The 16148-nt window shown below is 50.5% G+C and overlaps 2 protein-coding genes and 1 long non-coding RNA gene across 6 annotated transcripts; 2 read left to right on the plus strand and 1 right to left on the minus strand.

Annotated features, from left to right (window-relative positions):
• The first annotated feature begins 702 nt into the window (after positions 1-702).
• Positions 703-2538, plus strand: LOC132451437 (uncharacterized). The gene is made up of 3 exons (XM_060044007.1): positions 703-889; positions 1199-1261; positions 1368-2538. The coding sequence occupies exons 2-3, from the start codon at positions 1213-1215 to the stop codon at positions 2081-2083; spliced, it is 765 nt and encodes a 254-aa protein (XP_059899990.1). The 5' UTR covers positions 703-889; positions 1199-1212; the 3' UTR covers positions 2084-2538.
• Positions 2539-3818: 1280 nt separating this feature from the next.
• On the plus strand, positions 3819-13204 carry LOC132451411 (E3 ubiquitin-protein ligase RING2-A-like). 4 transcript variants are annotated; one of them, XR_009524064.1, is made up of 9 exons: positions 3819-4068; positions 4616-4693; positions 5003-5163; positions 6002-6217; positions 11408-11764; positions 11908-12118; positions 12298-12483; positions 12540-12603; positions 12724-13204. XR_009524064.1 is itself a non-coding variant. In XM_060043950.1 (8 exons), the coding sequence occupies exons 2-7, from the start codon at positions 4622-4624 to the stop codon at positions 12442-12444; spliced, it is 1164 nt and encodes a 387-aa protein (XP_059899933.1). In that variant the 5' UTR covers positions 3819-4068; positions 4616-4621; the 3' UTR covers positions 12445-12452; positions 12660-13204. The 4 variants fall into 4 exon arrangements, 2 of the variants coding, with proteins under 2 accessions (XP_059899933.1, XP_059899934.1); XR_009524063.1 differs by having other exon boundaries at positions 12540-12572; positions 12660-13204; XM_060043950.1 differs by lacking the exon at positions 12540-12603 and having other exon boundaries at positions 12298-12452; positions 12660-13204.
• LOC132451475 (uncharacterized) lies at positions 12175-12791 on the minus strand. The gene is made up of 2 exons (XR_009524083.1): positions 12660-12791; positions 12175-12452 (listed from the first exon to the last, which is right to left on the minus strand). It is a non-coding gene; the product is annotated as an uncharacterized LOC132451475 (long non-coding RNA).
• Positions 13205-16148: the final 2944 nt, after the last annotated feature.

Raw genomic sequence — 16148 nt, forward strand, 5'->3', positions numbered from 1 at the left:
ATCGGTACGGCTCCAAAACCCCGTCGTCCGAACCACAAAGGTTTTCCTTTGACCTTGTATGGTCTTATCATGTAGCAGCTGTTCTGGGGCCCCGTTCCAATTCTTTTACCATTCCTTCAGACTGATGTTTGTTATTATCGATTTTCTTCCACTCGTCTATTTTCCGTCTTTTCTTCTTGCTTCTCTATTTCCACAGCATTATATTTTTCTCACAGTAAAACACTGGTAACTGAGATGTGTAACACTATGAAACTCATATAGGTCTAAATATAATACAGAACAACTCACACAAACAAAATGTATTGTTATTTCGTATACGCTGAATGTGTGCATCAACATAATGGAAGGGTGTGCTGTTCAACTGAAAAGTGTTTCCAAGAAAACCTGAGAGCTTGTGTAAAGAATGTCCTGCTGCAGGGCTGTGGCCGTCCACCTCATTCAATGAAATATGCATTGTTGCTGCACATGACCGCCAGCAAACGGCTGTTGAGGTCCCAATAAATAAACAGATCCACACCCCAGCGATGAATGTGAATCTCTAAAGCACGTCTTGCCCGTGCATCATCGCATTGTGCATGAACACCTTCCATTAAAGGTCCCCACACAAAGGAAAGCAAGAGGGGTGTGTGCGGGGCGACGCCCTCCACAGTTGGACGACGCCCTCGGCAGGTGGACGTGCTCCCTGGGCGCGTCATCATTCGGCGTGCTCACCGTCAGCGGGCTGTCTCATTACGTTGGTGTCTCTTCAAGTCGGGCCGCCCCGTCGACAGCTCTTATAAAACCGGCGGGTTCCTCCAGAAGAGTAGAGACAGACAGGACAGCAGCAGAGACAGAGACAGACCTCCAACAGATTCCAGAACCACAGCAGCCATCAGTCCACACTACAGCCGTAAGTGTTTGATTTACGCTTCACCGCTGACAACGGGAATCAAGTGTGATGGGCCTTTAATTTAAACATTAAATTGGATTATCGTTTGTTTGTAATGTTTTAGGCCATATAAAAATATTTATTTCTATATATTTATTTTTCTATATTTCTATATGTTTGAATATTTATATATTTTTTAATATATATAAATAAATGTTTAGATATGTTTAATGTATCTATCATTATTTATATATTCATATATATTGGCATGACATAAAGGGGATGCTGTTGGTCTATGATCTAATGAAGTTGACCTTGCTGTGTTTGCAGAAGGAGATCAAAAGATGTTCACAATGACTGGAAGAATCTGCCTCCTTCTCCTCCTCTTGTTCGGTAAGTTAAAGAAAACCCGTTGATCCAGGCAGTTTCCACCCCCTGGGTTTCACAGACGGTCTGGAACGAGCTGCAGCCTCATAACACCTGTGTGCGTTTGGTCCAGTCAATGCAGATGCGGCCAGCACCCAACAGGAGAGGAAGTTGGGACCGGCCAACGTGGCCCTGCCCGTCGCCAGGCCCAGTAGCAGCGTGCCCACCGCAAACGTGGCCAGCGGCGCCAATGTCGCCCCGGTCCAGAACGTGCCCACCGCCAACGTGGTCAGCGGCGCCAACGTACCCATGGTGCAGAACGTCGCCCCGGTCCAGAACGTGCCCACCGCCAACGTGGTCAGCGGCGCCAACGTGCCCTTGGTGCAGAACGTCGCCCCGGTGCAGAACCTCCCCCAGATGCAGTTCATCCCCACGATGCAGAACGCACAGCTGATGGCAAACATGGCCAACATTGGACAACAGCGGCAACTGGTCCCGCTGGGCACGGTTAACATTCCCAACCTGGGTAACGTGCCGGTGTACGGGGTCCCTGTCTCCATCAACCAGGCCGGGCAGCTGCAGATGGGTACGGGGCTGGGCGGGCTCAACCTGGGCGGGCTGAACGGCGGGCTGAACCAGGCCGCGCTGAACGGCGGCGGGCTGAACCTGGGCGGGCTGAACCAGGCCGGAGTGAACACCGGCGGGCTGAACCAGGCCGCGCTGAACCAGGCCGTGCAGAACCTGGCGAACGCGTTGGGCGTGTCCTCGTCGGGCGTCACCCGGCAGATGAGCGCCGTGTCGGTGCTGTCGGTGGTGGCGGCTAACCTGTGGTACCACTGGGGCTGCTAACCTGTGGTACCACTGGGGCTGCTAACCTGTGGTACCACTGGGGCTGCTAACCTGTGGTACCACTGGGGCTGCTAACCTGTGGTACCACTGGAGCTGCTAACCTGTGGTACCACTGGAGCTGCTAACCTGTGGTACCACTGGAGCTGCTAACCTGTGGTACCACTGGAGCTGCTAACCTGTGGTACCACTGGAGCTGCTAACCTGTGGTACCACTGGAGCTGCTGAGAGTCCCCCCTTCCCTCTTTGTATATGAGGCCGCAGGGAGACGGCTGTAGCCTGTGATTGAGAGCTGCACTTCTGTAGGATGATAGGCCCGTTGTATATTATATGTAATACCTTATTTATTATTTAAAGATTCTGATCTATTCTTGATTGTTAGAATGACTTGAACTAAATTATTGCCCTGAATGTGTCCGCTGAACAAATATAAACAAAATAAAGTTGTTCAAAACAAATGCAAAAGTGGCATCACGTTTTCTTCAGTCAGTGGATGTGTTACTGTAGACAGGTGATGTAAATTATTTTAGTCTATGCTATTTCTGATGTCATGTTTCAAGCTATGCACGTTATGAATGGTTTCTTCACCCCATAATGGACAACACCATATAAGGTTTTAATGATTTTATAGATAAGCTAACGACTACAATGAATTTATAGATAAGCTAACGACTACAAACATGAAATGGCCACTTTGTCATTTCCGTTTAAGCCAAGACAGAACAAAGGTTTACCTGGGTAAATTAGAACATGTAGGCGTGGCCTATTTACCGTTCCGCCCACTCCCAATATAACTGTTTGTTTACCTATGTTCGGCAGATGCTTCATGAACCACATCCAGAACGCAATCCCGTTTACCTTGTGTCTCTGTTAGAATAAACCACGTGTTGAACCTTTACCACCCTGCGAGTCAGCACGAGACCACCACACCACAAAGGATTCAAATAGTCTTACATCACAGGCCTGGGGCCCGGCTTGGGCCCCAGGCTTTCGAGCGTCTCTAATTTTCTATGGCCATCCGACAGCCAAATTTGTCCAAGTCCCTCACCACTGTTTTCAGTTACCCTCAACGATCTACATTGTTTTGTAGCAAAATGTCTTATGCCGATGTTAAATATGTGCATTGTTTGAAATAAAACCTGTAATCAACCTGTATTTTCTTTATTTGGTTATTTGTTTGCAAAAGTTTAAATGAAACAATGACTTCTGGGAATTTGAAGACCGAATCGAGTAGGCTAGACCGCGTCTGCGTGTTTGGGGTTGATGGAAGTTGGTAGTTGGAAGCTAGCTATACTGATGAAGTTGGAAGTTGGAATCTATAGTGTGAAAAAGGTCCTTATGCACTTGATTCGAATGATGTGACAGTCAGGGTTGCGGAGAAGAGCAAGCGCCTTCGAACTTTGTTAACTGCATGACGGTAAGACATGTTTTTATTATGGAGCGGCTGGCTCTGATGATCTATTCATTTTTTATGCATTGGATTTGTACATTGATATGTCCATGTTTTGGTGCAGTTGTTCACCATCACTCGGGCTATCCAAAGTGCGGTTTTTTTACGTGTGTGATTTTTTTTATCTGCGAGGGCCCCTGGTGGGTGCTAATGCCAGGGCCTTTTTTTGATCACAGTCCGTCACTGGTTGTGTCTGATTATAGACAGGCCCGTGGCGGGGGCCCGGCCTGGGACCTGTGTTGAACCTCACCCGCCCCCCGCTGGGGGCGCTGCGCGCCTCTACGCCCGGAACACAGCGAGTAGTTCCGGTTAGTAGATCTCCAAACACTGCGTTATTGTCGGTGGTCATCTTGTCATGCATCACTGTGTTATTGTACATGTATGAGGCTTAGTCGGTGACCGTTTCCCTTCGGAAGAGCCAAGCCCCGCGGGGGATAGGCATGTGGATCAGGGCTTAGAGAAGAACCAGCTCCGTCCTCCGCAGCGGGTCGGGACACACGGGTCACACAGAGCCCAGACCCGGAGGTCCTACGTCCAGGTGGGGTGGTCGCTGTCTTTTCACGGTTGAATCGTTTAATTGGCTGTTAAAGAGTCTCTAACTCACGTGGATACACTGCACCCCTCTGGTCCCGGTAGCACGGGTCTCCTCTGGTATCGGTTGCACGGGTCTCCTGTGGTCCCGGTAGAACGAGGCTCCCGTCGACCCTCCTACCGCTCATCCACCACCTTACGTTATACTGTAGGCCTACCCTACTGTAGGCCTGTTGGCCCAGGCTTCATGAACCCTAATGTACGCCCTTACTGTATGTTCGATTTAGTTATAGTATTTTGCATGATGAAGCATCTTATCCTAGCTATCTGTGGTGTATACGGGGAAGGGGTTAACCTAGTGACTGTTTTTACTGTACCCACAGAGATATAGTGCTGTTTCTTTCTTCTGACAAATGGGGTTATTATAAGTGGCTTTGGAAAAAAGCGTCTGATAAATGCCCTGAATGTAAATATATAAGGAGGTATAAGGAGCAGGATAAGGAGGTAGGAGGAGCAGGATAATGAGCGGTGTATACCGTTGTCTCTGTGCTCAGGTCATCATGGCGACTCCGGTCAGCATCCCCAGTAAGACGTGGGAGCTGAGCCTCTATGAGCTACACCGGAGCCCCCAGGTACCCCAGCTCGCCGCCCTCTCATTTATTCACGTGTACATGACTGTGTGTATTTCACTAATGTGTGTACTTCTCCATATGTACGTGCGCATGCATGTGTGTGTATTATTGTTGTGTTCATGTGTGTGTTTTATATCGTCTCACCTTCTTCTGACATACGTACTTATTGTGAGTCGCTTTGGGAACGAAGCGTCTGCTGGACGTTCAGGTCAATGTATTTATTGTTGTGTGAGTACATGAAGGTGTGTGTGCAGGTGTGTATGTGTTCATGTGTCGACCTGTGTGTCCTAACACTGTGCGTTTGGGCAGGAGGCCATCCTGGACAGCACCCTGGTGGCGGTCTCTCCGCGCTCACTGCACAGCGAGCTCATGTGCCCCATCTGCCTGGACATGCTGAAGAACACCATGACCACCAAGGAGTGCCTGCACCGCTTCTGCTCCGAGTGCATCGTGACGGCCCTGCGCTCCGGGTACTGCCACGCCCCTAGAACCCTGCCACGCCCCTAGAACCCTGCCACGCCCCTAGAACCCTGCCACGCCCCTAGAACCCTGCCACGCCCCTAGAACCCTGCCACGCCCCTAGAACCCGGCCACGCCCCTAGAACCCTGCCACGCCCCTAGATCACTGCCACGCCCCTAGATCACTGCCACGCCCCTAGATCACTGCCACGCCCCTAGATCACTGCCACGCCCCTAGAACCCTGCCACACCCCCTAGAACCCTGCCACGCCCCTAGAACCCTGCCACGCCCCTAGATCACTGCCACGCCCCTAGAACACTGCCACGCCCCTAGATCACTGCCACGCCCCTAGAACCCTGCCACGCCCCTAGAACCCTGCCACGCCCCTAGAACCCTGCCACGCCCCTAGAACCCTGCCACGCCCCTAGAACCCTGCCACGCCCCTAGAACCCTGCCACGCCCCTAGAACCCTGCCACGCCCCTAGAACCCTGCCACGCCCCCTAGAACCCTGCCACACCCCTAGAACCCTGCCACGCCCCTAGAACCCTGCCACGCCCCTAGAACCCTGCCACACCCCCTAGAACACTGCCACACCCCCTAGAACACTGCCACGCCCCTAGAACCCTGCCACACCCCCTAGAACCCTGCCACGCCCCTAGATCACTGCCACGCCCCTAGAACCCTGCCACGCCCCTAGAACACTGCCACGCCCCTAGAACCCTGCCACGCCCCTAGAACCCTGCCACACCCCCTAGAACACTGCCACGCCCCTAGAACACTGACACACCATCGACAGTGTGGGTTAGGGTTAGTGTGTTAACCCCAGCTCCCCTCGCCCCTCCCCCAGGAACAAGGAGTGTCCGACCTGCCGGAAGAAGCTGGTCTCCAGGCGCTCGCTGCGCCGCGACGCTAACTTCGACGCCCTGATCTCCAAGATCTACCCCAGCCGGCGGGAGTACGACGCCCACCAGGAGCGCGTCCTGGAGCGCCTCAGCCGGCTCCACAACAAGGAGGCGCTGAGCTCCAGCATCGAGAAGGGGCTCCAGGAGCAGGCCCGCTCCAGGTACTGACCCAGCCGCTGGCTAGCCCCAAGCCCCTACCCGTAGCCGTCTCTGTACGGTCTGACCCCTAGCCGTCTCTGTACGGTCTGACCCCTAGCCGTCTCTGTACGGTCTGACCCCTAGCCGTCTCTGTACGGTCTGACCCCTAGCCGTCTCTGTACGGTCTGACCCCTAGCCGTCTCTGTACGGTCTGACCCCTAGCCGTCTCTGTACGGTCTGACCCCTAGCCGTCTCTGTACGGTCTGACCCCTAGCCGTCTCTGTACGGTCTGACCCCTAGCCGTCTCTGTACGGTCTGACCCCTAGCCGTCTCTGTATGGTCTGACCCCTAGCCGTCTCTGTACGGTCTGACCCCTAGCCCTACCTGTACTGTCTAACCCCGACCCGTACTGTCTAACCCCGACCCGTACTGTCTAACCCCGACCCGTACTGTCTAACCCCTACCCGTACTGTCTAACCCCTACCCGTACTGTCTAACCCCTACCCGTACTGTCTAACCCCTACCCGTACTGTCTAACCCCTACCCGTACTGTCTAACCCCTACCCGTACTGTCTAACCCCTACCCGTACTGTCTAACCCCTACCTGTACTGTCTAACCCCTACCTGTACTGTCTAACCCCTACCTGTACTGTCTAACCCCTACCTGTACTGTCTAACCCCTACCTGTACTGTCTAACCCCTACCCGTACTGTCTAACCCCTACCCGTACTGTCTAACCCCTACCCGTACTGTCTAACCCCTACCCGTACTGTCTAACCCCTACCCGTACTGTCTAACCCCGACCCGTACTGTCTAACCCCGACCTGTACTGTCTAACCCCTACCTGTACTGTCTAACCCCTACCTGTACTGTCTAACCCCTACCTGTACTGTCTAACCCCTACCTGTACTGTCTAACCCCGACCTGTACTGTCTAACCCCGACCTGTACTGTCTAACCCCTACCTGTACTGTCTAACCCCTACCTGTACTGTCTAACCCCTACCTGTACTGTCTAACCCCTACCTGTACTGTCTAACCCCTACCTGTACTGTCTAACCCCTACCTGTACTGTCTAACCCCGACCTGTACGGTTTAACCCCGACCTGTACTGTCTAACCCCGACATGTACGGTTTAACCCAGGGCTCCAGACTAACTTTATGCGTTGGTTGCACTGGTGCGCTTTACTTATTTATTAGGTGCACCAGCACAAAATGTAGCTGCACCAAATTTTTCGTTGCGTCACCTTTAACGCCATAACTCTCCATATCTTTCATATAATGTGAACGATTTTTTAACAAGAATAATGTTGCGTTCCAGGCAACCCGTAACCCGTGTTTTCACAACCTTCGTCCCGGGAAAATGCCCTTGAACGGCAGACAAACCCGCAACTCACTACCCGTGAACTCGTACCAGACCGATTCCCTCCCAGTTCCAGCTCATAACTTACGGGTTAAAAAGTGTCCCTGGAACGCAGCATGAGGTGCAGAGAAACGCTAGTCTGAAGCACCGTTATATTAAAAAAATAAGTGTTTCAAGTTTTTCACTGAGCTGAAATGGAACATTTCAAACAAAAATATTAAGCAAAATAAAACATTCCCAAATAAAAGGGCTTGTGCGGGTAATTCAGACTCTCTGAATAACTACTCTCAGTTGTAGGGCAGGTTGGAACAGTAGGCTTAGTTTTTTTGAATGAAAAAACATTCTGTTTTTACCTCGCTTAATTTTCCCCCTCTTTTTTCGCATTTATTTTCTTTATCCGTTTCACTTACTCTGGCGCTTGGGTCGTTCGCAATTTAAAATAAAGAAATAAACACAAGCAGTGAACAGGACCAGAGCCAATCAGAGGCATCCAAAGCTCTTTCTCTTATTGGTTTAGACCACGATATGATCCTACCATGAGTAGGGATGGGGATCATTAATATTTATTGATATGGATACCATTTTCAATACTCCTTCACGATCCGGGTCTTTATCAATACCACTATCGATTCTTTTATATTAATTGGTGGAAATACGAAGCGTTTTTAGTGATGAGGAAAATATTTAGGAAATAAATAATTGCACTTTAAATTAAATATGTAATTCTTAATAAATATTGAGTAGTAATACTATTCAGTAGTTTAAGTTATATAAACTAATATGATTAGAGCACTATACAACTGTATTAGTAATACAGAGACATGAGTAACACGGTATTACTCATGTTTCTCACCAAAAACTCAATTTACCGTTTCTTTATGTTATATTTGAATGCATGATCATGAAGTCGTTTTACTGAGCCAACCTCAACGCATCATCACGCAGCACATCTGAAACTTTATTTACTTTTTAAGATAACTAGCTTGTCTGCTGCTGATTACATCACCGATTTCACAATTGGAAATATTATTTTTAACTGACGGGGCTAGCGACAATGTCTGTGTGTGCGGTTACCGCTGGTACTTTGAGTGGATGATTGAGACGGGCCCGTCTGGGGTGCGACAGGAGACGGAGGAGACAGTCGAAGGTACTTCAGTTGGTCTTTATTTGATGCACAATGCTAATGTGCTGGGCCATTGAGGTTGTGTTCCCTCCCTTTACAATAAATTATTTTCGCCCTTTTCGCCCGTTCAGCCATCCTCGCGAGCAAAGTTAACTGCCAGACTTCCCTTGTTTTATTTGTAATACCTGTTTGCTTACAATTACCTTCAAAACCATTGGTGGGCACGCTGCAGTGATTGGATTGGTTAGATCTAAATGCCGCGAGGCGACTCGATGGACACAACATTACGTCACAGGACCTACGGGACAAAAAAATAAGTAAATGAACGACGGGACTCGATAGTGGTACCGATAAGTCCAAACGTTAATGATTTTCAGGTTTTGAAAAAAGTGGAACTGGGTCCACGATAGAACCGGGTTTCGATCCCAAAGCTTAGTGTGAGTTCGATCACAGGAGAACCGAGAGAGAAGGAAGGACATTTATTTTTTCTTCCCGGGCAGCGTCAGGTGCCCCAGTGCGACCTATACAAAATATTAGTCGCACCCTTAAATATTCTGGAGCCCTGGTTTAACCCCTCACCTACTGTCTAGCCCCTTCCTGTCTCTGTACTGTCTAACCCCTACCTGCTCCTTAATGACCTGTCTCTGTACTGTCTAACCCCTACCTGCTCCTTACTGACCTGTCTCTGTACTGTCTAACCCCTACCTGCTCCTAAATGACCCGTCTCTGTACTGTCCAACCCCTACCTGCTCCTTAATGACCTGTCTCTGTACTGTCTAACCCCTACCTGCTCCTTAATGACCTGTCTCTGTACTGTCTAACCCCTACCTGCTCCTAAATGACCCGTCTCTGTACTGTCTAACCCCTACCTGCTCCTTAATGACCTGTCTCTGTACTGTCTAACCCCTACCTGCTCCTTAATGACCTGTCTCTGTACTGTCTAACCCCTACCTGCTCCTTAATAACCTGTCTCTGTATTGTCTAACCCCTACCTGCTCCTTAATGACCTGTCTCTGTACTGTCTAACCCCTACCTGCTCCTTAATGACCTGTCTCTGTACTGTCTAACCCCTACCTGCTCCTTAATGACCTGTCTCTGTACTGTCTAACCCCTACCTGCTCCTTAATGACCTGTCTCTGTACTGTCTAACCCCTACCTGCTCCTTAATGACCTGTCTCTTTACTGTCTAACCCCTACCTGCTCCTTAATGACATGTCTATGCAGAGGTGGGGGTAAGTCACTCATGTGCAAGTCACAAGCAAGTCTCAAGTCATAACCTTCAAGTCTCAAGCAAGTCCCAAGTCACTGTGGTGAGAATCAAGCAAGTCTCAAGTCAAGTCATTGCTCAGGTCAAGCAAGTCACAAGTCAAGTCATACAAAAATCTGATCATCTAACCCAGTTTCCACATTTAAAAATCGGTAGAGTGAGTGGTTCATAAGTTGAGTTTTATCTCAACATTAACAATAACAATGTCTTAACAATAACTCAAACTATTCAAAACATTCCAAAACCATTATGTGAATAGGCCCAAAACTGAAGGCAGCTCTGTCCATCACAAATGTCCAGGTAGTGGTTCAACTGAATTTGGGGACTGGAACTTGAACCCTCTTAATTGTTTTGCGGTATGCTGAGAACAGCCCAGTCTGACGCTCTGGCTCTGACGGTGTAATTTTACTTGAAAATCACTTTAAATCATTATTATAACCCACTTATAGCCACTGAGTTAGAAGTAGCCTACTGACATGAAAATTAAACAAGTCAATCATCTGTGGAACGGGCAGGGCTCGAAAAACTCCAGCCAATGATTTTCAGAACCACAGAGTGGCATTGGACAGTAAGTACGTCAATCAAACGGTCGTACTGCACTCCCCCTCCCCCGCTCCCCGCGAGTGACCCCTTCGTGCACGTGCACGTACTCAAAGCTCGTGACCCAGAGCAAGCTTCTGTTTGTTGTTATCCTGCGGTAGCTACTGGAGCTAGCTAACTAGCTAATCCACATTTGGACCTAGCACTAGAAGACCACCCTAAACTCCAACCTAGCTAGCCTGGCTCACTCTCGCTCATCTGTGTTTGCACTCTTGCGTGATTGCGCGTCCATGTACTTGGAATGGGTGGAGTCAGAGTCAGCGTTGAACGAGAGGGGGTAGGACCATTTGAGATGTGTGTTTTTAAAATCGGCTGGCGTATCGCAAATCCCATATCCAACATTTAATCTAACTTTAGAAAAGTAATTTCGAGTCATCTGTCTCAAGTCTAAGTCAAGTCTCAAGTCATTAAGACCAAGTCAAAGTCAAGTCGAGTCTTTTATCAGTGTTAGTCAAGCAAGTCTCAAGTCCTCAAATTTGCGACTCGAGTCTGACTCGAGTCAGGTCATGTGACTCGAGTCCCCCATGTCTGTGTCTCTGTACTGTCTAACCCCTACCTGCTCCTTAATGACATGTCTCTGTACTGTCTAACCCCTACCTGCTCCTTAATGACCTGTCTCTGTACTGTCTAACCCCTACCTGCTCCTTAATGACCTGTCTCTGTACTGTCTAACCCCTACCTGCTCCTTAATGACCTGTCTCTGTACTGTCTAACCCCCACCTGCTCCTTAATGACCCGTCTCTGTACTGTCTACCCCTACCTGCTCCTTAATGACCTGTCTCTGTCCTGTCTAACCCCTACCTGCTCCTTAACGACCTGTCTCTGTACTGTCTAACCCCTACCTTAATGACCTTGATCTCAGGGGTCAGAGGGTGAAGAAGCCGACTCAGGAGAGTGACAACACCACCTTCAGCGGGGGCGAGGAGAATGGCGACGCCCACTCCCACCTGTCCCATGACTCCGCCCACCTGCCTCAGGACCCCGCCCCCCTTGCGCAAGAGCCCGCCCCTTTTCTTGGCCCTCCACCCCAGGACTCTGCCCCCTTGGAGGCGGGGCCGAGCATCAAGCGGCCACGCCTCTCTGACGGGGGCTCCTCCCCCCCGGTGGTGGAGGCGGGGAGCCTGCCGCGGCGCCTCAGAGAAGGCTCCGCCTCCGAGATCGAGCTGGTGTTCAGGCCACACCCCCAGCTGGTCTCCTGCCAGGAGTACAGCCAGACCAGGTGACGAGTTAGTAGTGAGGTCCACCAGGGAACCACCTCACAGCACTTCTTCCATGACACAGTTGAGGTATTTTATAATGATGTGTTGATAACGGTGCGTGTCGATAACTGTGTGTGTGTGTGTGTGTGTGTGTGGGGTGCAGGTACGTTAAGACCACGGCCAACGCCACGGTGGACCACCTGTCTAAGTACCTGGCACTGCGCATCGCCCTGGAGGAGAGGAGGAGCCGACAGGTGGAGGAGGAGGAGGCGGCGCAGGAGGAGGGGAGAGGAGGAGGAGGAGGAGGCTCCATCCTGACCGACGTCAGCGAGAAGCAGTACACCATCTACACCCCCACAGGGGGCCAGTTCTCCGTGAGTACAGGCGCCCCTACCGTCCCCTCTCTGGGCCCCGACGGGATGATGAACTCTGTGTGATTAACTGTGTGTGTGTGTGTGTGTGTGTGTGTGTGTGTGTGTGTGTGTGTGTGTGTGTGTGTGTGTGTGTGTGTGTGTGTGTGTGTGTGTGTGTGTGTGTGTGTGTGTGTGTCCAGACTCTGAATGGCTCTCTGACGCTGGAGTTGGTCAACGAGAAGTACTGGAAGATCCGAAAACCTCTGGAGCTCTACTACGCCATCAGCAAGGACCAGCCTAGCCCCTCCCACAACCCCCACACACCTGACCCTAGCCCCTCCCACTAATAATACACCTGACCCTGGCCCCTCCCACAACCCCCACACCTGACCCTAGCCCCTCCCACTAATAACACACCTGACCCCTCCCACAACCCCCACACACCTGACCCTAGTCCCTCCCACTAATAACACACCTGACCCTAGTCCCTCCCACTAATAACACACCTGACCCTAGCCCCTCCCATAACAACACCTGACCCTAGCCCCTCCCATAACAACACCTGACCCTGGCCCCTCCCACAACCCCCACACACCTGGCCCTAGTCCCTCCCACTAATAACACACCTGACCCTAGTCCCTCCCACTAATAACACACCTGACCCTAGCCCCTGCCATAACAACACCTGACCCTAGCCCCTCCCACAACCCTTACACACCTGACCCAAGCAACACATCTGACTTTAGCCCCTCCCATAATCCCTGCCCACAGCCCCTCCCCTAACATCTGTCCGTAAACCCTTCCCCTTACCAACACCTGACCCTAGCCCCTCCCATAACCCAACACCTGATCCAAGCCCCTCCCACAACCCTCACTTGACCCTAGCCCCTCCCATAATAACACACCTGACCCTATCCCAAACCTGACCCTAGCCCCTCCCACCGCCCCTCCGTCTCTCTGATGCACTTTACGACGGCCCCCGGCCTACCGTCTGACCTTCTGACCTTCTGTTTTGACAACCGCTGCTCATACTTCAGCTCTGTTACCGGCCCTCGTTGTAACCCGGGTGGAACCTGCACAATAAAATCATCCATCACCTGGCTGCTATACCCGACTCCCTTCTGTTCAATACGGAGAGGTAGGGGTTAGACAGTAGACGGACGGGTCATTAAGGAGCAGGAAGGGGTTAGACAGTAGACTAGACGGACAGGTCATTAAAGAGCAGGTAGGGGTTAGACAGTACAGAGACAGGTCATTAAGGAGCAGGTAGGGGTTAGACATTACAGAGACAGGTCATTAAGGAGCATGTAGGGGTTAGACAGTACAGAGACAGGTCATTAAGGAGCATGTAGGGGTTAGACAGTACAGAGACAGGTCATTAAGGAGCAGGTGGGGGTTAGACAGTACAGAGACAGGTCATTAAGGAGCAGGTAGGGGTTAGACAGTACAGAGACAGGTCATTAAGGAGCAGGTAGGGGTTAGACAGTACAGAGACGGGTCATTAAGGAGCAGGTAGGGGTTAGACAGTACAGAGACGGGTCCTTAAGGAGCAGGTAGGGGTTAGACAGTACAGAGACGGGTCGTTAAGGAGCAGGTAGGGGTTAGACAGTACAGAGACGGGTCGTTAAGGAGCAGGTAGGGGTTAGACAGTACAGAGACGGGTCATTAAGGAGCAGGTAGGGGTTAGACAGTACAGAGACGGGTCGTTAAGGAGCAGGTAGGGGTTAGACAGTACAGAGACGGGTCATTAAGGAGCAGGTAGGGGTTAGACAGTACAGAGACAGGTCGTTAAGGAGCAGGTAGGGGTTAGACAGTACAGAGACGGGTCGTTAAGGAGCAGGTAGGGGTTAGACAGTACAGAGAAGGGGCATTAAGGAGCAGGTAGGGGTTAGACAGTACAGAGAAGGGGCATTAAGGAGCAGATAGGGCTTAGGCACTACATAGACGGGTTCTTAAGGAGCAGGTATGGGTAAGACAGTACAGAGACAGGTCACTTCATTCAGTTATAAGTGAGTTCCATCCTTGGATTGATACAAGTGAAGGTAAAGGACTGTTGATCACTGTCTACATCTTTCACATTTGATTTAGCCAAGATGACGTGTCTATGTTCCAATTCCAAAATGCTGCTTTGAAAAATCACTGAGTTGATTCACAAGGAATTGCACCTCAGTGGGAGTTATTTCTCCCTCGTTGGACCCCTTCTCATATCCTGAGTTAGAGTATCTGTTTGTTTGAAACACCAGTGCTGCTCCCTGGGTAAGAGGTGGGCCATCTCCACTGCAATCTCCTGCTTAAATAAAGGGTTTGGAATCACAGAACAGAAACCTAATCGTCCTCCCGACAGCGCTACATGTGGTGGGCCACTGGTTTCCCGATGCCCCCCCGTGTATTCAGGCCGGAGAGAGCAGCAGAACGTCGGGAGAGCTGCAGCCCCGCTCTGGTCTGCGTGACAGTGTGTAGAGCGGTGGCCTCCGGACCGAGAGCCAGTTCCCCAGTGGGCCCTGCCCGAGGTGAACCCTGCTGCTGGCTGGCTCTCACCCCAGGCCAGCCAGCAGCAGGGGGAACCAGCTTTTTGGTGGAGTCGGTTTAACCGGTGATGTCGGCGCTGGTGAGAAACTGCAGCAATGGGAAGCGATCTCTGATCTAGGCTGTGATGGTCGAAAATACTTCATCCCTCTATTTTAGAGGGACGACGTTTAAAATACTTCTCTATTTCAAAATAATTACAGGGATGAATTATGTCCTGACGTCTCAGCAGCCTGAACCCACTTGGCACAGAGATGAAGACTCATAACACCAGTTTCCAGAGTTACTCATCACATAACTCTACAATGTTACGAATCTGATGCAATCATCCCGAAAAGGCCAATGATGTGGTCCCTTGTCTCTGTGGTAGGAAACCGGTCACTCTGGTCCACCGCCCGTAGGCCCGGCACTGAACAGAGGACACGTTCTCCTGGCAGACCCGCCCATAACGATCCAGGGAGGGGAGCAGAAGCAGTTTGCCCTTGATTGCGCCCTCCATTGTCAACACACAATTCATTTTAGTAACCATTCAACAACATTCCACAGCCATTAATGATCCTGCTTTAATGTTGATGATGGCGGGGCCAAACGCAGCCCCACCCTCGCGGCCAAACACAGAGCCCTTGAGCCGTTCCCTCCCCAGGGCTGACAGGTCCAGGGGACGTTGGTGGGGTCAGCAGTCCATGAGAGCTCCTGTATAATACAGCACGACACAATACTACTTTATCTGTCCATATGGCACTGAAATTCATTGTGTCCCTGGGAAGGCCCCTCAAAACATTTAGGACATACAGGTCAACAGGTACAAATGACACGACAGCACAGCGATACACAAGCAGCACAGATGACATTTTAGGCAAGCACACGTGTGAACCGGTAAGACGATGTCAGACACATGACATGGCACAGCCCACAGCCAACACAAACACCCAAGGACAGGTAAGGCAAATAAACAAACTAATACGAAGACTAATAGCTATGGAATCATAAATTCTCTGGAAATTTCATTTCTTTGTTCAGTAATTGAATGGACTGATGTACAAAGGAGTTTTTAAGCCCATTTCGGTTGCATCAATAGACTCTGAAACGCCTATTTGAAGGCAGGAGCTGATTCATTGTTCAAAACATGTGTGCAGTCAGAAGCAATATTTGTGGCCAGCCTCAGCATGCTGTTATGTATTTCTATGTGCTACACGTGAACTTCCTTTGACAGCGCAATTTGATTGGTTCACCATGTCGGGATATTGCCCAACGGTCACCTCGTTTAGCTTATAAAAGCAAACCGCTAATAAAAATTCTTTATTTTTGGAGGCTATTCCTCACCATTTACTCAGCAGCCAGCGAATAATTGTTAAATCGTACCCCGGCTACCTGTAGTTTCCTGAAGCACAGACCCTTTGATCACCTGGGAAGAGGACCTCCTCGCCTGTTTGACGTGCTGTAGAGGCCGATCGGCAGCCTGGTTTTTGAAAGCTGTTGCACAAACTGACAATGGGGTGATATTTATATAGCCGAGGAACGAGAC

Source organism: Gadus macrocephalus, chromosome 22 (genome assembly GCF_031168955.1).
Source record: "Gadus macrocephalus chromosome 22, ASM3116895v1".
NCBI classification, from domain to species: Eukaryota; Metazoa; Chordata; class Actinopteri; order Gadiformes; family Gadidae; genus Gadus; species Gadus macrocephalus.

What these genes read in the sequence shown, in the direction of transcription:
- LOC132451411 (XM_060043950.1), top strand. Translation starts at nt 4,622, where the DNA reads ATGGCGACTCCGGTCAGCATCCCCAGTAAGACGTGGGAGCTGAGCCTC. An exon ending in AGCTACACCGGAGCCCCCAG is followed by an intron (nt 4,694 to 5,002) that starts GTACCCCAGCTC and finishes GCGTTTGGGCAG; the next exon opens with GAGGCCATCCTGGACAGCAC. An exon ending in CAGGAGTACAGCCAGACCAG is followed by an intron (nt 11,765 to 11,907) that starts GTGACGAGTTAG and finishes TGTGGGGTGCAG; the next exon opens with GTACGTTAAGACCACGGCCA.
- LOC132451437 (XM_060044007.1), top strand. Translation starts at nt 1,213, where the DNA reads ATGTTCACAATGACTGGAAGAATCTGCCTCCTTCTCCTCCTCTTGTTC. An exon ending in CCTTCTCCTCCTCTTGTTCG is followed by an intron (nt 1,262 to 1,367) that starts GTAAGTTAAAGA and finishes CGTTTGGTCCAG; the next exon opens with TCAATGCAGATGCGGCCAGC.